The 23,573-nt window shown below is 42.3% G+C and overlaps 1 protein-coding gene across 1 annotated transcript; it reads right to left on the bottom strand.

Moving 5' to 3' along the window:
- Positions 1-243: 243 nt before the first annotated feature.
- sec24c (SEC24 homolog C, COPII coat complex component) lies at positions 244-23,359 on the bottom strand. The gene is given in 27 exon segments (XM_034213181.1): positions 244-2,085; positions 3,179-3,268; positions 3,489-3,674; positions 4,599-4,655; positions 4,658-4,723; positions 4,725-4,787; positions 5,596-5,714; positions 7,471-7,609; positions 7,795-7,940; positions 8,044-8,140; positions 8,321-8,491; positions 8,643-8,759; positions 9,235-9,328; positions 9,434-9,625; positions 9,946-10,070; positions 10,788-10,903; positions 11,671-11,809; positions 12,966-13,093; positions 13,320-13,428; positions 16,116-16,258; positions 16,677-17,091; positions 17,093-17,376; positions 18,967-19,133; positions 19,479-19,605; positions 20,378-20,458; positions 20,705-20,892; positions 23,140-23,359. Coding segments are annotated over 26 exon segments (3,681 nt in total). The 5' UTR covers positions 20,874-20,892; positions 23,140-23,359; the 3' UTR covers positions 244-1,944.
- Between the last annotated feature and the right edge of the window lie 214 nt (positions 23,360-23,573).

Below are 23,573 nucleotides of genomic sequence, written 5' to 3'. Positions count from 1 at the left end.
AGTCACTTGTTCACTTGGAACGAGAGACATTTAAGTTGTTATAAAATAACCGATTCCTGAACCTAAAAACCCCCGAATATGAACATATTAATCAGAATCTGAACTAATATTCCCACATTTATCTGCAGGGCAGGCTGTTAAGAGGAAGTGAAAGCAATGTTTCATAAAATGTTATTATAGAATATATATATTTCGTAATATTACTTTCCTGAAACAACAAACAGAGAAGGATGAAGCACAATATGGAGTTTCACTTTAACAATCATTTTATTAGCAGTCCCAAGAGGCAATGAAAAAAAAGAGGACAAATCAAAGAGAAAAAAGGAACAGAAATTAACAGTCAAGACGTTGGGCCAATCGAAGTCAGTGAACGTAAAGACGGAACAGAGGGCTACACACACACCAAATAAACACAAAAGTCACAACGTTAAAAAAAAAAGGACATTAAGTGATGAATAAAGATTAGATTTAATCTCACAGGTAATGTATAGTGTGTGAGTGTGTGTGTTGGCTGATCCCTCTGTTCCTCAGCAGAAATTCACCAGGACCGACCCCACATTCAAACACACACAAACAAACAAACTGACACACTCATTCACACAGACACACATGTATCAAAAAGCCAGTCAGGGCGTCTTCCTCTCTTCAGTAAAAGCCAGGATTTTATATTTCGGCCATTTGTGACAGCGAAACCAACCATCAACACACCACAGCTGTCCAGGCAGTTATTTAAAATTGTTTTTCTTCTATTAATTCTGTACAGATTATATACTTTATTTACACACTGAACAACATCAGTGCGGAGACAATTTAAAATCAAAACATTAGCTGATATATCTGCAGTCGTTCTGCACTTATTTCTGTCTTCTAAAAAAAGAAATCAACTTTGCTTTTTTTAAAAGTACAGTTCTCAGAACGTTTGATTCTTATAAAGTCACAGCACTGCAGCAGACTGAATTGACCCTAGAAAGAAATCATGATGATTTCCCATTTATTTTGTGTCAGTCCTTCTCTTTGCTGCATAGACGTTGAATAAATATAGGCCCCCTCTCATTCCAGAATCATTGACAGTGATTTAAAATGCACATCTGGTTCATCGGTGACCAAACATCTGAGCCAGATGTTAGCAACAGTAACGGAAACTCAACTGAAGCTGATTTAAACAAATCCGGATTATACCAATTACTGTAATAACACAGAAGCCTTTATTTTCAGTTCACTTGTGGAAAATAAAACCAGATTTTACATTTCAAGATACTCCTTAAATCCATTCTGTTGTCCGACTCGAGTTTGAGCTCTTCCTGTAACTTTTTAATTCGACTGCTCTTACTGAAAGCAGGAAGTAAGAATAGGGGCAATGGGTGAATAATCCTCTCACATATTTACACACATACACACACACATTACAGATGATTGGAGCAGCATGGGGAGGGGGGTACCAAGGCCATGGTTAAAGGGGAGAAGAGACAGAAAGACCAGCATTTATTTAATTCCATTTGGGTTGTGTAGATGTCCTTCACTCTATTGGGATTCAATCATATAAAAAGTGTTTGCTATCCGAGGGTCGTTAATAAACCCAAAACAGCCTTTCAGTGCTAGTAATACAGACAGTTCACCGACTACAGTCAACACCCGCCGTCACTCACTCAGTCTGTTGCATACATAATAGTTCACTTGTGTATATACATTACTCTCCCTCGTCAGCTATATTGCTCCTGCTGTGTTGGAGAAGTACATTTGAGGGAAGAGTAAAGCTCTATGAACACCTTTCTCACACACACACACACAACGATGTCTGCCAGCTGGCGTCTCAGCTGACAGACAGCAAGGAGAGCTTTAGTTTATTAGGTTAAAAAAAAAAGAAAAAAAAAAGCGCTTTCTTTCACAAGGAAGGGTAAACCGAGGGAGGGGGGGTCATACAGGTGAAGGTGGGAACGTGTAGGTCTAGCTGAGAAGCTGGCGGATCTCCTTGTGCATGTGACACAGGAAGTCCACGTATGACGCTCCCCCGCAGACGCTCTTGTCCTCCACCAGGAAGTGCCTGAATATCAGCTCGGCTTTGTCTTCCTGTTTCACCACCATGAGCTGGAAAACAGGAGACGGGGGTGTGAGAGCGGGAAGGGGGTCAAACCTTAAAGTGCTGTACCATCAGGCGTCAAATACTGCCAAGTAGGGTTGCATTTAGGATTATTTTCTCAATAAATAAAACTAATATTCATATTTAAAGTGGACCTATCATGCTATATTTGAAACATATATTGTAGGGTCATACCTATACAAAATATGTCTGAAGTTTTTTTGCTTAAAATACCAAACAGATCAGCCATTGTAGCCATGCCTCATACTGCTCATACCCCTCTTTTTCAGCCCTGTTAGAGAAACGCGGATCTTGGTTCCTTAGCTTGAAAAAAAAGAAAGAAGAGGAGGCGGAGCTAATGCCTGATCAGAATTCTACCGGAGATAAAGTTAAATTCTGTTGTGATAAAACGCCATCCTGTTTAAACCACATCAAAGATTATTTCTAAAACAGTATGGAGCTCAAATGCTTTTTCTCTTGCAGGTTTATCACAAGGTGAGTTCTTTTTTTATTTCCTGCTTTTTAAACACATGTGCTATACAGTACAGAGTGTTAGCGAGGCTTGCTAATGTAAACAAAGACAAGATTATGTCCAAAACACGTCAGGCATTGTTTCTGATAGCAACTTTCTGTGGGTCCGCTGCAAATGTTGACGTGAGTTCGGATGGAATCTGCACATATGTATGTATAAAAGACATCGCAAAGTGCATTTTGCATGATAGGTCCCCTTTAAGTAATGTTTTCTGTATAAAAAAAAAAATGCCCATCATAACTTCCATTTCCATAAGCCAATTGTTGAGAATGTACATTATCCAAAATGTTATTTGCAATCTTGAAAACACTCCACTTGGGTTTAAATATGTAATGTTTATTTTTAGACCAATTTCCTGTCTGGCATCTTTTGTGAAAATGAAAAAAATGTTTTTGTAGAAAACCATGTTTATATACAATATAAGGCATCAAAATATAAGTATTTTTGTTGGTATTGATGTTGAAACTCAGCCGCCACATTGGCACAGACATCAGATATTTTTCATTTCAACGAGGCAGGACAAAGAGTTAAAGACTCTAGAGCTGTAATGAGGAAAATAAAAGGTTTACCTTCATGTATCGTGATCGCTCTGCTCTGAAGGATTCGATGATCTCTCTGAGTCTCTGAGAGAAGGGGTTGTCCAGCTCTGGAAGACTTGTCTGAAACGGAAGAAGTTATTTATGATATATTGTGTAATAAAGTGGAAACAACCTGCTATACTATGTACTATTTTGATGAAGTAACAAAGGAAATAAAGCATTATACATTAGAGAAGACGGCCACTTGGTTACAATTAGACAAGAAACACAGGATTAATGTGCAGGCAGTGGCTCAGTCAGCTAAGCTCCACAACATGTGAGCAGCTCTGCGTCCTCTCACCAGGCTCGGCTCTATCTGGCTGAAGTTCGTCGTGCCGAAGATGTTGAGCAGCAGCTCCTGCTGGACGCTGGCCCCCACCCACAGGAAGAGGTGGAGCCCCGTCTCCAGGAGGTACACTCCGCCTTTAGACAGCCTCTCCTCGGAGTCCCTCACCGCCATCGGCAACGACCCGGTTTCCAACTTTGCCTTGTGAAGTCAAAGAGGAGGAAGAATATTAGAGCAACATGTTGGTGTTCCATCTGCTGATCACACAAAGCATTTAGCCTCAAACAGCTGATCTCTGACAGGAGAATTGTACTTAATGGCAGAGATAAACACAAAGGCTTGAGGGCACTCGGGTAAAGATATATATGTTGTATGTATTTAATATTGCAGCTAAAAAAGATGAAACTTAGAATAAAAAACTAATAGAAATGAATAAAAAGCTCCAAAAAAGAGCATTAAAATACAACTTTCAGAGTGTGCAAAGCTTATAGGTTAAAGCTTATTTTTAATATCGTTGGGGCTCACTGAACTGTAAAGTAATAAGCACAGGCTAAATGAATGGCTGTCAGTAGCGCTGTGTGAATGAAGGCAGCAATCATATTCAATGCAACCAAGGCAAGAGCACATTTCTAGTGCTTTAACGCTGCTTTAACACAGGGCTGATTCAGTTTATAATACTGATGACTGCATGAGAACATTACACACATTACAGCGTTCTGATGATACAAATAGTTGTGATGGAGGAAAATAACCTTGTGTCTGTTCTTTGTTCTATGAGAGCATAGTCACGCAGATATATTTTCATCTGCTTTAATACTAAAACTGTACTGTGGATCAGACACAGGCTATTATTATATTGAGTACGAGGGAAACAAACACTGTTTTTTGATGGAAATGGATATCAAATAGTAGCCTTGACACTTTGATGATAACAGAAAAGCCTCTGCCCGTATGAAATGTGATTTCCAACGCCACATTTCAACCATTTCTCATCCTGTATAACACATTTACACCCTGGTGATTCAACTTTAAGCTATTCAGTATTCTGTAAAGATCGTGAACATTGGCCCTGAGCCAAATAATACCTGACCAAACCTTTGTGTTATTTAGTGTGTGTGGTCTCACCAGTGGCAGCAGGCGGGGGTAGAAGAAGACGTGGCTCTCGGAGACGTCCATTGCAGCTGAATCAGCTGCCTCAGGGGTAGGCCCTGTCGGTCCAATGAGATGTCGGCCCCCGGCTGCAACACGTCCACGCTTCAGCCACCGGCAGTTCAGATACACCGGCAGCAGCTTCATGCACTCAGGCAGGATCAGCTACCACACACCACACACAACAACACACACACACACCACACCACACACACACAACACACACACACAAACACACACCACACACCACACACACACTACACACACAACACACCACACACTACCACACCCACACAACACACACCACACACACAACACACACACACACACACACACACACACAACAACACACACACACACACACACAACACACAACACACACACACACACACCACACACCACACACACACACACACACACACACAACACACACACACACACACACACACACACACACACACCACACACACACACACACACACACACAACACCACACACACACACACACACACACACACACACACACACACACACACCCACACACACAACGTTACACTTTTTGATTCTATTTAAACCATGTTGAGAGCAATCCCTCTTTTATTCTACATTTTATATTGAGCAACGTAAATGGTCTGTTAATATGTTTGAAGGAAGAAACTAAGAAATACTTATTTATTTTAACCATGGATGTGTCCTGCTCGTCTCTATATTTAATATGTTAGCCAACTCTTTTTTATCTGCTATTGCTCTACGGCTGTAAATCTCCCGGCTGCGGGACTTATAAAGGATTTCTAAATTGAAAGTGCATTTGCTTTCTAAATCTATTTCTTTTTTGACTAAAACAAATAATGAGCAATCTGAAATTAAATGTACTGTCAAATGGGATCCTGAGAATACATCTGCTTATGTTGCATATTAGTCATAGGAAGAAGCCCTGTGCAGTGCTGATAAGACGTAGTGAGGGTTGTATTACCTGACCAGCTGATGAGGGGCTCGCACAGTTCTTTCGGTAGCAGGCCAGGATCTGAGCACACTGGTTGATCAAAGTTTCTCTCACCGCCTTAGTGTGGTTGGTTAGGAGGCCTCGGAAAGCTGCAACACACAAACACTTGCATATTAAAATATTGAATATGATAGCCGCATATAATTATCATATAGTCAACCACCAGGGACCAGTGTTAAAGGTCTCCTATTATACTATTTTTAGGCATATATTATAGGTCTCAGATATATATATGTTACAAAGTAACGCGTTACTGTAATAATATTTAATATTAATATTACTTTTGTCGGTAACGGAGTAGTGTTCCGCCGCAGGTTTATATACATGTAGGCCTATGTAATCTGCGCGACTTGCGAGACCACATCTCCACGTGAAGTGCTGCATAAACATGGCTGAGTCTTTTCATCTGTAAACTCCCTCAACGGGCCGCTCGCTCTCTTTTGTTGATCGCCCTCTCACGGGTGAACAGTTCAATGTCCCGCTTCATTGTAGGAATTCTGCCATGTCTCTACCACTTTAGTTTGACCATCTCTGTTACTAAGTTATGGAATACTAAATACATAAGTAATTAGATACCTTACCGTTACTAAGCTCATAAAGAATGATAAGAATAATGCGTCTTGAACTGGTTTCATTAATTAGTGTCTTGACGTTTCACAGACTGTTAGCTTGTTGTGTGGCTGGTAGCCTATTTTAGAGCATATCAAAAGAAAGACTTGTGTTATGTCTTCCTTAATGCAATAGTAATTGGGGGTGCAAGTGGAGTCTCGCAGAGGCAAAACTGTGGCGCGCACACTGTAGGTGCGCCGCAGTCTGCGTGATCTGCCTGTAGGGAGGGGCGGGCCGGCCCTGCGAGTAAAGTAACGAGTTACTTTATGTAGAGAGTAACGAAGTAGTGTAATATATTACTTTTTTTTAAAAAGTAATATGTAATATATTACTTTTTTTTAGTAACGACCCCATCTCTGCTCATACCCCTCTATTTCAGCCCTGTTAGAGCAGTGCTGATTCTGGGTCTGACGCTTTAAATGTAACCCGAGTCGCTGCAGGCCACGCCCATTTGGAGCATACAAGCTCAAATGCTTTTTACCACAAGGTGAGTCACTTTTATATCCAGCTTTTTTACACATATTTTCTCCAGTACAGCGTTAGCTCTGAGTGTTAGCAATGCCTGCTAATGTAAACACAGACCATATTACTTCCAAAACAAGTCATGCATTGTTTCTGATACAGCAACTTTTCTGATAGGGGAAGATAGGGAAGTGGGCCGAACGAACGTTGACAGGAGTTCAACGTTAAGCCAGATAATATTTTAGTAAAGTTGTCATGACCGCAGCAAATCTGGATCAGCTCCGTTGTACCCCCGTTTTTAGAGATGTGGGTTTGGAGGAAAAGAGAGAAGGTTGTATTTTGACACTTGTGAGTCTTCTTACATACCGGGGACACATTTATGTATATTGTGTATAAAGACATAAAGTGAATTTTGCACAATAGGTGACCTTTAAGTAATAAAAGGCTTATAACATGCAACTTTAAAAAGAATGTCCTCTCTTAAAGAAAACCATTTTACAGCTTCCTTTCTCCGTTGGATGGGGAGTGAACGCTGCCCTGCTTCAGTCTTACAGAGCTGCAAACATTCCTCCCGGCATGCCGAGAGGAACAGGTGCAGCTTCCTACTGTTGGACAATTTGCAGCTCCACTGAAGCAGCTGGGGATGGCTTGATAGTATTTATAGAAAATGTGACTCATTCCTTTCTCCACTCATAACTTGTTGAGACTTTTTAGAGCACAATTGTGGACATTTGCATTCCGCGCTCTTTAGATTGAATGAGAGCGGGTCCTCACCGTATTTGGAGAAGAAGTTGATGATTGTGTCCGTCTCACAGTTGCGGTAGAGGTCGGCCAGCTGAGAGCAGCAGTTGACCGCCATGTTGTGGACGCGGAGACGCCTCTGCCCGCTGCAGCTGGTGTACAGCACGGCGCACTGCGGGGGGGAACAGGGGTCAGATTAACAGACTGATTGATTGGATGTCAGATTAGGTGGCTCCGACCACTACAGAACTAATCTGAGCCACTGCTGTTAGGAAGTACTCAATGCAAAGTCTAATCTGGATTTTGAAACTATAAAAAATGTGTTTATTTTATTTTTTAAATGATTTTGTTGCACACCTGCATGAGGGCCCCCGTCTCCTCGCTGAGCTTGTCGTCGTGTTTGAACTCCACAGTGATGGCCTTGTCGCAGTCCAGGCCTGCTAGCTCCACGTCTGTGGTGTTGCTCATGAAGAAGGAGCCGAAGAAGTCTGTCGCCCGGATACCTGAGGGGAGGGGAGGCAGGAGCGGGACATTCAGGAAGTCAGGTGTGATAAATATCAAGACGGGACTGGCATTCTGTTTTGATTTCAGGTGGACGAGCCTCACCTGTGCTGGTTCGCACCCTCATGACGGCGTCAAAGCCCACTAGTTTCTGAACGTCTCGCCTCAGATCGTTCAGGAATCGCTCCCTGTCCGACTGAGCCTGGGAATAACAAAACACACCATGAGTTACACACCACAGCTACGTTTAACAGTGTCAAATGATCTAGCTAGTATTTTAACAAATCAGAGCATTATAGAGGCTCCAGTGGATCATAAAGCTGGGGTTGCCAAAGAAAGCCTGCAGCTGTATCAGAATAAGGAAAGAGTGATTTCCCCTCACCTGGAAGTATGTGTATTTGTAGATGGAGCCTCCAGTGGAGACAGGAACCACTCCTAACGTGGCAACGTCCACGTACTGGTTGGGGAAGAGGAAGAGATCCACACAACAGCCCTGCGCTACACACTCCTTAGCCAGGGTGTTGTAGAAACCTGCCTGAGACTGGAACAGAGACTGAGGAGGACAGGGAAGGACAGGAAGTCAGTGTGGAATCTTTCACTAATATGTGAAAATGTTGCCCTAAATAAATGACAGATACACATTAAGTTGTAACATACAACATATAAAATGTCCAACACAAGTGAATATAAAATAAACTGGCAACCTTTTCCTTATCGGTCCCAACTAGCTTCTTGTCTTCTCTGTTCTTCAGTTTTCCCGGAGCCTCTGCGATGGGCAGAGAGGTGTGGAACACAAACAGCTTTCCTGAACAGTCTGCAGCCTGAGGAGGGACACACAACGTCATACAGATCATCAGGCATGGCAGCAGACTTCAAACACCAGCGCGGCCTGATCACTACTCTAATCCACCATATTGTTTTTGGTTTGAATAACTGGTGGAACGCCACACACAGGGCTCAATAGTGAGCTTTGTATGTTAGTAAAGGGTATCTTTGGGTCCTTCCTTAAGGAAATGTGAAGGTTATTGACTTAAAACAATTTCCACATTATGTTTGGACCATTATTATGCTATAGGTCAAACTAAATGATAAACTTGTCAAAGTTAAATCATTATTTTAGTATCGATAAGCAGAAACATTCAAATAATGTTTCTTCAATTACACTTTTTCACAAATAGGCCAAGAGAAACCTAATTTTAATAAAACTGTTTTTTGACGTCTTGTTTTCCAGTTTGGAAATCTGATAAACCGGGACAAATCGTATCCCTGTAAATGTAAGTGGCACTATGTGCTGACCTTGAGTGCCTCCAGTCCCGCCTGGATGACGGGTCCAAACACTGTCTCCGTCTCCCTGGTGTCCGCAAACATCTCTGGGATCTGGTCCAGCAAACTGGAACATCACAAACAGTGTGTGAGTAAACCCGATCCATTTGTCTGTCCTTACACACCTTATTCATATGTCAACGTGTGTGTGTGTCAGGTTTTTTGTACCCACCTCTCGATAACTTGCCGGCTCTCGTTGACATTGACCAGGAAGCCGTCGAGCAGAGGCACAAACATGTCCGACACATCCGACACCACCAACATCTGCGGCTGGGCCAGGCTGGACTTTACGTTGTAGAAGTGCAAAACCTTGTTGTAGGTGACGAAACCCACCCGCACCACGGAGTCCATTTCTGGGTTCTCCCTAGACGCAGAAACGGTTGGGGAGAGGGAAAATAGTTAGGTTTGTATTTTATGACGGTAGTGAGAGTATAAACTGTCTTTTAAAAAAATCCCCCTCATAAGAGGAAGTGTTCCTTCCTTCCTCTTTATCTCCTCTTTTCGCTTCCTTGCCTTTCGCTCTCCTTTTCTTGTGCTTTCTCCACATCTTCCTATTCTAACCTTCAAATTGGATCTTTCAATCAGTCTCTTCTTCACTAGTTTCCCTTCGCTCCTCTCCTCTTCCTTCCCTGCTTGTTTTTCTTTCCTATTGTATATATTTTGTGTGTGTATGTGTCTGAGTACCTGGGCAGGTAGTCGAGGAGGGTCTTTAGTTCCTGGCACACGATGTTGACCATGCCGCACTTCACGGCGTTGTAGGACACATCGATGAGGAAGATGAAGGCTGGAGGCTGAGGGATCTTGTTGTTCTGTTACAGAAGAACACACAGTTTGTATTAAGTCACGCGTAAATGATCTAGAATATGGTGTGTTACATATGAGTACCATATTAACAGAACAGACAGGTTCTTATATTCAACTCTTTGATTGTCTGAGAAGCATTCAATGGGTGTTTCAATGACAATTACATTTACTATATATGGCAATAAGCCAAGTGTAAAACCTGTATCTAAAATGTCATGTTTAGTTTGAATTTAAATCACCAAGAAAAATGCTTTAAAACAACTATAAGGCCTAAACATTCAAATTCAATCTCATTCAAATCAATTGAAAACTATGTGTGGGTACATCACTCTAATAACTAAATTGGTTCAAACTAAACCAATATGTACCCAGTATCCCTCAGGGTAACATGACTGTATTGTTAGGATGCTCTACGACAAATCATTTAAAACTGAATGCAGATGAAATAAAAAGTAAACCAAGCCACTTTCAGAAAGACTTTGCTTTTATGACTTAATTGGAATATGACTAGCTCTTTCTGCAGTTATTTGCTAATGGCTGTGTTTAATATTGTGTCATTCTGACCTGTGATAACATTAATGAAACCAGATCCTATTACAGATAATGACTGGTGGAGATCACTGAAGGGAACCATGGGTAAACATTCCTCAAACAGAGATCTGGGAACAATGATGGTTGAACAATCTGAGTCCAAAGGTGGCTTTCCTGCAGGAAGGACCTACCTTACAGTAGTCGACAGTGGCCATGAACTCGTAGCTTCCCAGCGAGAGCTCCGGCCGGTCGTAGCAGTCCACCCTCTTACCAGTGTGGTCCAGATGCTGGAAGTAATGTGGAGGCACTGCGGGAAAAGAGGAGGAAGGGCAATCAGTACAGTGATTTTAATTTAAAGGTCTCCTATTATACTGTTTGTACGCATATATTACAGGTCTCACATATATCAAAAATATGTCTCTGAAGTGTTTTGCTCCAAATACCAACAGATCACCCATTCTAGCTGTGCCTCATACCCCTCTATTTCAGCCCTGTTAGAGAAGTGCTGATTCTGGGTCTGTAGCTTTAAATGTAACCCGAGCTGCTGCTGGCCACGCCCCTTTGGAGCATGCATGAGCTGTCCTCTGGGAAGAGAGGTTTCTACCCAGATTCTCAGCTAAATGCTGACGTGATTAAACGCCATAATATGTTCCAAACCACATCAAGGATTATTTCCGAAACAGTATGGAGCTCAAATGCTTTTTCTCTCGCAGGTTTACCACAAGGTGAGTTCCTTTTTATATCCTGAATCTTTACACATACTCTCTCCAGTACAGCGTTAGCTCTGAGTGTTAGCGGTGCTTGCTAATGTAAACACAGACCATATAATGTCCAAAACACGTTTCTGATAGGGCCGTTTTATGACGACATTTTAGTAATGTCGTCATGACCGCAGCAAATCTGGATCAGCTCCGTTGTACCCCCGTTTTTTTTATAGATGTGGGTTGTATTTCCTGACACTTTGTGATTCTCCTTACATACTGGGGACACATAATTATGTATAAAAGACATCAAAAGTGCCTTTTGCATAATAGGTGACCTTTAAGGAATACACAAACAGAGACACAAACTCACCCTCTGTGAGGCAGCTGCAAAAGCCACACTGGAAGCGCCGCCCTCCCTCTATAAACTGCATGTACGGACACATGTAGGCCTTGCAGCGGTTGCAACGGATCGGACCCCCCTCGCCGTGGTCCACCAGGTATGGAGGGGTCTGACAAGAGATACAAGGAAAGGAGTAAGAGGAGTCTTATCCAATTACACGAGACAGACTTCATCTAAACCCTGATGTGGAAAGAATTACTGAGAAAGGAAGTCATGAAGAAACATTTACACCATGTGTTAGATAAAGTGTTTCTTTGCCAAAATGATGTAACTGAGTTACACTTGTGTAAAGTGCATAAAACAAGGTCACGCAGCCACTCCCACCTCTGGGATTATAGCACTGCCACAACCGGCATCCTGTCATAAAAACCTCAGAGGCTGCAGGCATTGCCCTGAAATTAATCCTTTTTCGAATCAGGTTAAGGGTTAAAAAGGTCAGACTGTTATGAAATCTCAGCGGAGGATAGAGCTGCTCGGGGGGCTCGGATGAAGAGAGACACAAGCAAAGGACGCTTGTTGTTGAGTCAGACAGTAAAGATTAAACTGATTCAATTCATAATTTTCTCTATAAAATAGCTTTTATGTTTTCAAATGTATTTTGAGCACATGTCCAAGGCCAGAATATATTCAGTTTATTGTCAAACATAATAAAGCTAAATCTAGAAAATGTTTGCTTTATTTCAGCCCGAGCTCTTTGTATGGGAAGCTGTTCTTTTGCGTCTGGCATAACAACAAACATTTATCTTCTTTCTTAAATAAACAGAGAATTCATAATCCTCATTCCGATATCAGCCACCACCCCTTTTCACTTCCTTAAGGTCTTTAAGGTCCTGCTACCATTTACATGCCCCCCCCCCTACGATACATGACTATTATATTGTTACTCATATCATTTAAATTATTATTTTGTCATTTTTCACTCTCTTTTTGTCTAATCCCTCCAACGCACACACATTTGTGTACTACGCTGTCAGTCTCCTTCACATACACTCACTCATTTTGTTTTCTTTTTTGTCTTCATGTATATTTTGTAATTTTAATCCGTCTTCTGTGTATCTGACTGTACTTGTATGCACTTGTCTTGTGACTCCTATATCACTAAATAAAATGACAAAAAACACAAGATAATCTCATAGATGATCTTGTGACATATAAAAACATCTAAAGATCAGACAAAAGAAGAAGAGACTTGTCTACATAGGGATAACAAAGTGTAAAAAATCAGGAGAGACGGAAGATAGAGGAGAGGAGAGGGCGTCGCTCACCTCATCTGGGGGCAGCGTGGCGAGGGGCTTGATGACGGCGGCCAGGGGCACCTGAGACTGCTTGGCCATATCGGCCGTGCAGGGCATATTGTAGGCCGTACAGCGAACAAACCTGGGACTGGCATTCCCTGAAGAAAGTCAAAAACTATACATTAATATCCATTTTTACAAGGTTAAGTTCTTTAATGTTTTGAATCAATGTTTTGCAAGTAATTACGTATGGAAAGAAAGTCAAATTAGGGATAATTCTGTGAGAATTTCATCAGAAATGGTCCTTTTTGCAATATTTGGTTGACTGAAGTGTATGAAAAACACTTCCTGCATCTGCATGCTTTAACAGGAAGTAGAACGTACCTTGGTCTTTGACCTGGAAGTTGGTGGTGACCAGCGGAGGGGCCTGACCTCTGACCCCTGTGGTGAACGGCTCCGTGCTTTTAGCCCTGTCGTCCTCTATTACCTGGATCTAAGGGGGGAGGGGGGGAATATATATATTTTTACCACTCATGTGTATAGGGTAAAACAAACATGTAAATGTATTGCCACTGAGTATCTCAAAAGTATAAAAGAGGAACATTGAACAAACATGCATGAGATGACTTCCACACGACCCCTACACACACATCTGCAGCTACTGAACACACACTGAGAACCCATCAACATCTGTGGAAAAAACAGTCAGTCTACGGTGACTCTTCGAGAAGGCGCAGGAATGATCAAGGCATGCCTTTAATGCAAGAAATTGTAGGCAAGTGAAACATCACAGGCTTGCATGCAAGACGCAGAGAGGCGGTGGCTGTCTGAGGACTGACAAACCATAAAAACAACTCTCAAGTTCTCTACGCTACGATAGGCTGCGTCAGTCCTGACCGAACACACAAACAACAAGATAAATGGTGAGGCAGTAAAGGATGACCGTCACAGCGATTCAATGCAGTGCATATGATGATAAGTAGAGGAAGACTTGACAAACTATCAAATAAAAGTTTGAGGAATTGCTTTAAATGACAACATGTAATTGGGTAATGTACAATTTCTGAAAAGATGCCACAATAAAACACCAAAAGGAACGTAAAGGTTATACAAGAGCTCCGTGTTAAAGTGTAGGGATACAACATGTTCATTTTTTAGCTTTAGCGGTGCTGGTTGTCCTTGTTAGACAGAGCCAGGCTAACCCCCTTCAGTCTTTATGCTAAGCTAATTTAGCTGGATACTGCTTCATATCTTGTGTATTATGTGAGTGGTATCAATCATCTTAATCTCGGCAAGAAAGCAAGTAATTGTATTTCAAAAAAACATACTATTGCTTTTAAACAATGTCTCTTAAACCGGGCTCTCATTTGGACTGCAAACTTTTTTTATTAGGGCAACACTGCTGTTAAGATTTGATAAATGTACAGCAACAGTTGAGAGTAGGGCTGCTCAATTAATCGCATTTTAATCGCAATTACGATTTTGGCTTGCAACGATTATGAAAACAACGTAATCGAAAATAAAACGATTATTTTCCTCTTTTTTTTTTACATTTTTTTTTTGGTTTTTCAGTTGAATTATACTTAAAGTTCAGGGTAATCAACTGTTAAAAACATACTGTTCACATTCTTTTTCAATAAATGGATGTTTTCAAAGTAAATGGATAATCGTTTTTAATAATCGTGATCTCAATTATTGACTCAAATAAACGAGATCATGATTGTTGCCATAGTCGAGCAGCCCTAGTTGAGAGTTCCCTTCCTTTTAGAATAGGGCTACACTGGTGAAACATGGTAATCAGCAGGGATGACTGAGCCATTCTCAACATCTTTCACATATCCCTGACTCTGAGGGGAGGGGAGAGCAGGCGGGGGGGAAGCTGTGAGTGAGTGCAGGCGGGCGGAGAGGACAGGGTGAAGCGGAGGAAGAGGCAGGCACTCAGGAGACTTACTGGGCTGGGGATAGCGTCTGGATCTATTCTATGTCTTGATTTCTGCACAGCCGGCATGTCAGACGCTTGCTTTACATTCAAAAGATTGTCCAGCAATTTGTGCGAATCAGGACAAAATAAAATAAAATAAAATAAAAAAAGAGTGAAAATATAAAAGTGTGAGAAGAGAGTAGTCAGCAAGACTCTGCTGAGTGGCAGGCGGCATTGTTGTTATTCAGACAGAAACTGATCAGAAGTATTGATTATTGATTAGTGGTATATGTAAATAACAGTCACAAGCACTAGAAGATATAGACACCGGGAGCCTGTTTGACACACATGCTAAACAGCTTTAAATGTAAAGACAAGGTCAAAATATAACTCTTGTACTTTTGTGGTGTAAAAGCTTTGCAATATGTAGATAATCAAAGGGGGGAACATTGCATATACTGTGATATCCAGAAGTGAATGCAATGTCCCAGGACGAGAAAAACAAATGTTTGATTTCATTTTAAGCTAAAAGCACACAACATTAAAAATCTCTCTTTTTAATTAAAGACAAGTCAGCATTCAAAATGACAAAATGAATACAAAAAACAACAACAGGAGAAATATAGCCACTAAAAGAGTCAAAAAACAAAACCGCTACAGATATTTCAATTCTTCTTTGAAAGATTAGTCAAATTGATATAATTCACTAAAACATTGATATCATTTTGTCAAATTAATAATGATATCTAAATTCCTTTTTGACCTACGCATCACTTATTGACAAACACTTAGGTGGTACATGCAACATCATATACACTCAGTGGCCACTTTATTAGGTACACTTGAACAATTCAATGCCATGAATTCAAAACTTTACAATGTTAAGATTGAGTGAAATGCTACTTGTCTGGCAGGAAGAATAGCTAATATTCGTGCTAACAGAGATCCTAATAAAGAGAAAGATAGATAGGTGTACAGAACTGCTTTATATCAAGGTGAATGTAATGCAGCTCGGTACACCATTATGTCTTCCATGCTAGATTGAATTGTCATCATTAATAGGCATCAAGTAAATAAAGTGGACACCGAGTGTACATGTCACTTTCAAAACTCACTCAGAAACTGTCATCTTTGCTCACTACTTCTTACTATCTCAAAACATGGTGTGAAAAACAGAGATGGCCACAGATGTGTGTTTCGCTGTAAACTAAGACATTTGGATTTGAGAAGGACGTGTGTGTTTGTTAGGGTTTGCTCACCGGGCTAGGAATGGCATCGGGGTCGAGTCGCTTCTGTGCAGCGGGAGCAGGAGCGGGCGCTGGTGCAGGAGCTCCGTAGTTTGGTTGACCGGGATAAGGGCCCGCATAGCCAGGCTGAGGGCCCCTCACCTGCCCAAACGCACCTAGAGAAAACCATCACAGGTCTTTTTAGCTACCACATATTGTGAAGTATATTCTGAACAAAATATGACAATATTATTCCGACAATGATCAAAGTATGCTTCAAATAGCTACAAAACATTCTAGAATTACTTTACCTGACAATTAGTTAAGAAACTAATATGTATACTGCATTACAGCAAGGACACTTTTTCTTCTTCTTAAATAAGCCAAATCATGATTCCCTTAAATAAATAAATCATTTTTGAAAATAGCAACAATGTTTAAGTCTTTTCTTCCTTACATGGTAAGTACTAGTCATTATTTGTGTACTCCGCTCTCATGAGCATTTTGACAGCTTTTTCATAATACTCATGAGAATATTCACAAAACCTTCCAAAAAAAAAAATGGCGTTAAAATCGTATGCCTGGTCTCCTCACCATTCTGCTGGGGGGGGTATCCTCCCTGCATGCCAGGCTGAGGCGGGGGCTGCTGCATGGCCCCCGGGGGACCTGGGGGGCCCTGGGGTCCTGGAGGAAGGTGGTTGCTCTGGGCCATGGAAGTAGGGGGCATCTGAACTCTGGGAGGAGGGGGGCCTGAGTTGTAGGGGGATGGCTGGGATGGAGGGGGCTGCTGTTGGGGTGGCATGGGGCCTGGGTACTGGCCAGGGTGCATGGAGATTTGAGGAGGAAAAGACCCGGCATGTGAGGAAGGAGGGGGGGCTCCAGTTGGGAAGGAGCCCTGAGCGGGGGGAGGCGGGCCCGAGTTGAAGGCAGGATGGCTGGCAGGTGGAGGTGCTGAGGAGAAGGGGGGCTGGGCTGGGGGGAACGACTGCTGGGGCTGGGACATGGGGGGGGGCCGGAGCTTGGCTGGGTGGAGACATGGGACCCGAGTAGGAGGAGGGAGGAAAGGTTTGCTGAGAGGAAGGAGGAGGGGGAGGAGCTGTAAACTGCTGCTGGGAGGTGGGGGGAAGAGGAGAGCTGAATGGCTGTTGAGAAGGAGGTGGTGGTCCTCCGTAGTATTGCTGAGGAGCTGCGGGGCCGCTGGGAGGGGGAGGCTGGGTCGGGGCAGCGGACGCAGAGGGGGGAGGGGGGGCGGAGTAGGGGGCACTGACAGGAGGCTGCGAGCTCTGAGGCGGAGCTGAGGAGAGACGGCAGACACTGATTAGTTCCAGGAGACATTAGGGCTGTCATAGGGCCGACCCAACAGTTTATTATGACATTCACATTCTATATCCATATTCTAATGCTGTGCTGGTTTTTAAGCATGTTCCTTCATTCTGTTTAAAGCTTGTATTTCTGCACAGTTGCAGATAAAGACAAGGCAACATTCTTTTGATTAGTGTTTTATTATTTGTAGAATAAGATTCCACTGGTGGCTGAGTTTCTAACTTGTGTGATCCAAACAAGTCCAGTCAATTCAAATTGTATTGAATAAAGATAGATATGTACGTGGCAATATTCACAAAATGTTTTAATGGAAAAATGTTATGTAATCGATATTTGTTGGTGTTAAGCCCCTAAAAAACTATTAATTAACCCCTGATAAAAGAAATTGATTTAATACAAAAAATACTAAATCCTTCAATACAATGATTCTCTACTAAAATTGATTTATAACGAGGATTTTTTGAGGTGATAACGTCATAAAATAGGACAGTAGACAGTAGTGCTGGGGGGAAACGATTATTTTGAAAACGATTAATCGGGCGATTATTTGATCGATTAGTCGACTAATCGAACGATTATTTTTCTGTTGTTCAATTCATAAAAAACGTAATGTAAAAAAAATTGTTTTCACGATACTGTGTCTCAGGGGATCTTAATATTTAAGAACCTATTAATGTGTTATACCAGATTAACGGAAATAATCTGAGCTAACTGACGATACAAACCATGTTTACCAAAACAAAACACAAGTCTCATAAGAAGCATCTAAATGACCCCTGAGCGAAAAATGCTAACGGACATTGGCACAGATCTCAAGATAAAAGTACCCTTATTACTTATCGTAGCTGCACATACAATATATCCGATTAAAGCTGAGACTCCACAGATTATGTAGGTACATAGTATCATCACTGAGTGATCCGGACTCGCGACAGGGGAAGCAAATACAGTCATCACAACACGTACCTTCACAGAGCTTCTAGGGAGATCGTCTCACCGCCGTAGCTGTCAATCTGATCAAAATACGTGTTCAATGGCATTAAAATGAGAAAAAACGCGGCTGAATCTGTTAATCCATAGGTTTTTAACGTCTATGTATAAAAAAAATATTGAATTTATAATCCATAATTCCATTTTAAATCGGAGAGCAAATGCTAGCTGCTAATGGTTGCCACCACAGCTAGCTGCTGCTTCCGGTCAAGCAGCAGTCTCAGTGAGATATAAATATATAAATATCTTTGCGTTTTGGACTAACTTTAAAATATTCCCATGCTTTTGAAGACCTGGAGCGAGATGTTTTCGTTTGAGGGCTTCGTGCGCAATCCTGTGAGGAGGAGTTGGTAGCCGTTTCAGTCTCCATTGTGTTAGAAATGCGATTGCGAACTGCTTGTTGCTTTGGGTGACCCACGTGTGTGTGGCGTCATACAGTCTATGGTGGCGACGCGTCGACGCGGAAATATGTCGTCGACGATATTTTGAAGTCGACGCGTCGACGATGTCGACGCGTCGCTACAGCACTAGTAGACAGATACGTTTTGAGTACAAATGCATGCATAGTTACCATATCCTGGCCCTGCAGGGGTCGGCGGTCCAGAAGTGATCTGCATCCCGGTCATCTGGTTAGTGACCTGTTGCATTGTGGGTTGGGGCCCGTAGTGTTGGGGATAGGCAGGTTGTGGCCCTGACAGGTTCACAGCTCCCTGATTGTATGGCTGAGACCCAGCCGGCCTGAAAAAAACACAAATCTCTCAGTGGCCATGTTACGAGTAAAGGAGCGATCATAAAGTATCAGTGGGTTCTCCAATTAGTTAAGTTGTCTCTCGAAGTCCAAGAGGGACGGCCATGCTCTGTCTGTCGCCAACTACGCTGTCAGTCTCCTTCACATACACTCACTCAAAAATAGTCAGGACCGACTGACGCCACATCTTCTATCCCTGATTCAGCTCAAATTAGAAAGCCATGTATCCAAAAATACTGACGGGATTGAGGAGAAATCTGCTTAAAATAACAATGTTTTATAAAAACCAAGGGCTGAATAAACTTGGGAACAACAATCAATCCACATGTTATTACCTGGGTGGTGCCTGTGTCATAGGTGGGGGGCCATTCTGCATGTCCCCTTGACTGTGACTGTACTGATTATATTGTTGAGGCGATGAAACTGGAGGGGCTCCAGAGGTGGGGGGACCCCTGGCAGGACCTGAAATTAAGAGGCAAAAGATTACACAATGCTAAAGGCATAAACATCCCTGCGACACATGATCTGGAATTCATTCTGATACCAAGCTTTCTAATGTAACGAGATTAGAGCAGCAAGCTAAAAATTGCTTTTGGCCAAAGTGGTGCCTGAATACATTTATAGAACTAACTGATTACACTCCTAAACATGGCCTCCAGGGTTAGGAGCACAGACGACATACTGACAGCAGGCCAGCAAACAGCGAGCGGTAAGGGGGTCAGTTAGATTTGGATGCTAAGGCTGGAAATAAACACCAGACATCGGATATTTTTAGGATATCAGATCAAGTAAGCAAGTAAGTAAGCAACTGTCAGGAGGACAACTTGTCTTTGATTTCTGCTGTATTAATGTTACAGTCATGAGATTAGTACAGTAATAAAAAGTAGGGTAGAGGAAGAAAAAAGGGTGAATTCCACACCTTCTGGAAACTAAAAAACACACAACAAGTGTGTTAAAATGAGAAAATGACCAGTAGGTGCTGAGATTGAATTTCAAACGTGAACAATTAAGCACACATTTTAAGGTTATACAAACGTTTGGTAATAAAAAAAAGGTATGTAACTGGTTGGCTGCTTTGCTTTACAGTCAGTGGTGTCAGGTAAAATCTAATATACGGTACTTTAAGAAAAGAACAAGGCAGAACGAATAATGCCCGTAGGTACAGAGAGGATTCGATGAGCTTGTAGAGCTTGTAGAGTGTGAAATGAGTAAGAAATAGAGAGGAGGCAGTTACCTAAGTCAAGAGGAGAGGAGAGGTCAGAGACTGGGTTGGCAGCCACAGCCTTAGAGGGAAAACTTGTGAAAGGGGAATAACCTGAAATACAAGAAAAGACGGAGAGAAAGGAAAATGCAGAGAGATGTAGGGAAAAGCATAAAGCAATGTGAAGAAATGAGAGGGCAGTCAAGATTCAGATTAGTATGCAGAGGCATAGTGCCGTCTCACACATACATGAACAATCACACAGAGAAGGAGTCAGGTAGGACGCTCCTGCAGAGAATCACAGCTGACATGGTGGCTCTCACTTCCTCAAGGCAAACCTATTCCGAAGCAGCACTTTACCTTGTGGTGGGGCCCCGGGTTGGAAGGCTGAAGCAGGGCCGTTGTAGGGCGGGTAGCCAGCGTAGGGTGCGGGGTATCCCCCATCCAGGGGGGCGTAGCCGGGCTGGCCATAGCCAGGCTGGGGCTGGCTGTACGGAGTGGCCATTGGAGTGCGCTGGTTTACATTCATCCTCAGTTCATCCCTAAATCTGGATTAAAGCATGACACAATAAAAAAACATATTACAACAAATGATAATACAAGATTGAACCATTTGTCAGGCTCTAAACAGAGATGAACAACAAGGGTGACTGGTGTTAAAGCCAGCACGACAGGAGTGTTATTAATGAGAAAGGCTGTTGTGACAGGCGTGGGTTCCTCTCATTCTAAAGATTGACATTCTTTCCAGGAGCAAGGGAGAATCTGCCCACACAGCACACCTTGCTCCATGAGGTAAAAGTGAACTACAGACAGACAGACACAATTGGTCTTAGTTTACTGACGAGGGATACTTCAGATAGTTTGAAGTGGGGGTGTATGAGGTCCTGAGTGTGTGTATTACCTATAGTAGATGGTGGTCAGAGAGCCGCCAGTTAGGAAAAAATAAAGTAGTAAGGCCACATGGCTTAGCAATGTACTGCTGTGGTAAAAACAAACTGTCAAGTTGCTAGTTCTAATAACTAGTTTAAAAGTATTTTAACCAGTCATTTCCCCAGCAGAACATCAAAGAAGTTGGTCTGTTGCTGCCTCGATCTCCTAGTGTGTTTGTGTTATTATGTGACAAAGTTGTTTGAAAGGCTTCGTCTGGATTTAAAGAAATTACTACTATTTGATAAAGGAGTCTGGTTGCTTTGAAGAAAGAATAAATAACAGCTTCTTCGTCAGATCCTAGGCTGCCTGATGGCCTGTTAAAGCATTAAATATTGAAAATATAATGTACATTTAAATTGATACACCTATTGTTTTACATGGGACTTTTTATATGCGACTAAAATACATTTGACTGACAGCCCGTCCACAGCAGTCCATTGATTTGTTCCCATGGATGTTCAGATTTTCCAAAATGAGGGAGTGCCAACGGCCATCTGATGTTGACATCTGATGTAGACGATTAATAAGTATTTCAAACAATCCACTCTGTCCCTTTAAGCCGGCAAACTAGAACCCAACTAAGTTTGCTGTCACATTACACCTGAACCAACAAACAGGAGGAGCAATGCCAACATTTCTTTTTTCCAGAATGAACAGATCTTTGCTCTACAAGTTTCCATGGCCAGAAACATATTAACAATTAACTTAACAAACACAACATAAATACTGTTCACGAAACAAACGACCTACAAAGACACAGTACCAACACTGGAATGGACATGTGTCTCTCAAAGTGGACCACAACTTAAACCTTACAATTTGAATAATATGAATCAAAACAGACAAACGGTATGATAGTAGCTAGTAGACTCTCAGCTATTGGGGGAGGTTTAAAGGCCATGTGTGTGTAAAGACAGTCTGTAATGTCTATTGGACTCTTTATGGACCTGAGTAAGGTGTTTACAGGTCATAGGAAAACACCAGGTTCTAACTCAGTGGGACAGTCAACTTTAAGTGCATGGTTGCTTCTGCATGTCAACTTCAACGTTGCTATCAGAAGTTCACAACATGGCGTTGTTTATGCATTTGGCACCTGAAGACTGGGCTTACCTATATGACAGACATGATGACAGAGTGATAAGTATAATCTTACAGAGAAACAGTGGCCAAACGAGCGGGGCTTTAAATAATTCAGCGGTGCAGGTGCCACAACGAGAAATACAATCGCTGTATCCGTACAGCCTTTTAACTAGTGTGTGGGGCCTACTGAGTGACCCACATCTACTCTCCTGACTGGGCTGCATATTTAAGGGATTCATTTAGCAGTTTCAGTAGAAAGCTATTCAAAACTGGCAAATATTTGAGAATAATACACGTATGCCAGCTTCGTAGGGGTGAGGAGCGATAGCTGCCAAACTGAGGAAAGCTAGCAGTGTGCTAACGGGAACAACCCCAGTGCCGCAGTACAGTTAGCTGGTTAGCTTAGCTTATGTCAACCAAAACCTCAAAACAGAGTCTGGTTAACAAGCCGTGGCTAACTGTTGGGGGTTTACCAAAACACAATACGGCATATTTGATTCCGTAATTCATGGGGGCTATCTAAGCTTGCTAACGTGAGCAACCACACAGCTTGAATCATGATGACAGCAGCAGTGGTTGAATCAGCTGTGACCAGATCGCCACAACCAGGGACAGCTAATGTTAGCCTACTAGCTTAGCTAGGCTAGTAACCTCCAACTATTTCGCAGAGCGATGCTAGCCCTGCCATAGCAGTAGCTAGCATTAGCAAGCATAGCAACATTCAAGCTCTCACGTCAAGCCGGGCAGGGATGTCACACATTCCCTTGTTTTATATCGAAACCTACCTCCAAAGTGTTGTAAAGTGTAAGGCTATCCTCTGCTTGGAGCAAACGTTGAAACCCGGTGACCGACAAACTGTGAAGTCGATGTCGTCCCGGGGTGTTTCTCACTAATCCCTTCTCGGAATCAGAAGCGGACATTCAGCGGAACTGCTGCAGCGCTGTGCCACGTCCACATCCGGACAGAGAGACTTCCCCCAAACTCACCTCTCCTACCGAGAGCTCCGCTCTGGTGAATAACTATAAGGAAGCTTTTCTATGAACTCAGGTGTTTAAAATAAAAGTAAGTATGAGTTCGACGTGTTATTGTCTAGTTTGTGTGAAGGTCATTAGAATCTCCTTCAGTGGCAAGTAGGCTATGTGTATGTGTAGCTTAAGGAATTTGACCCCTGGTGTTTACATTGATTGCTCTAACACAGAAATAGACGTAACAGATGGGA

This window comes from Gymnodraco acuticeps, unplaced genomic scaffold, assembly GCF_902827175.1.
Source record: "Gymnodraco acuticeps unplaced genomic scaffold, fGymAcu1.1, whole genome shotgun sequence".
In the NCBI taxonomy this organism is placed as follows: Eukaryota; Metazoa; Chordata; class Actinopteri; order Perciformes; family Bathydraconidae; genus Gymnodraco; species Gymnodraco acuticeps.
Note: the sequence above shows the minus strand (reverse complement) of the source record. Positions and strands in the feature narration are given on the sequence as shown.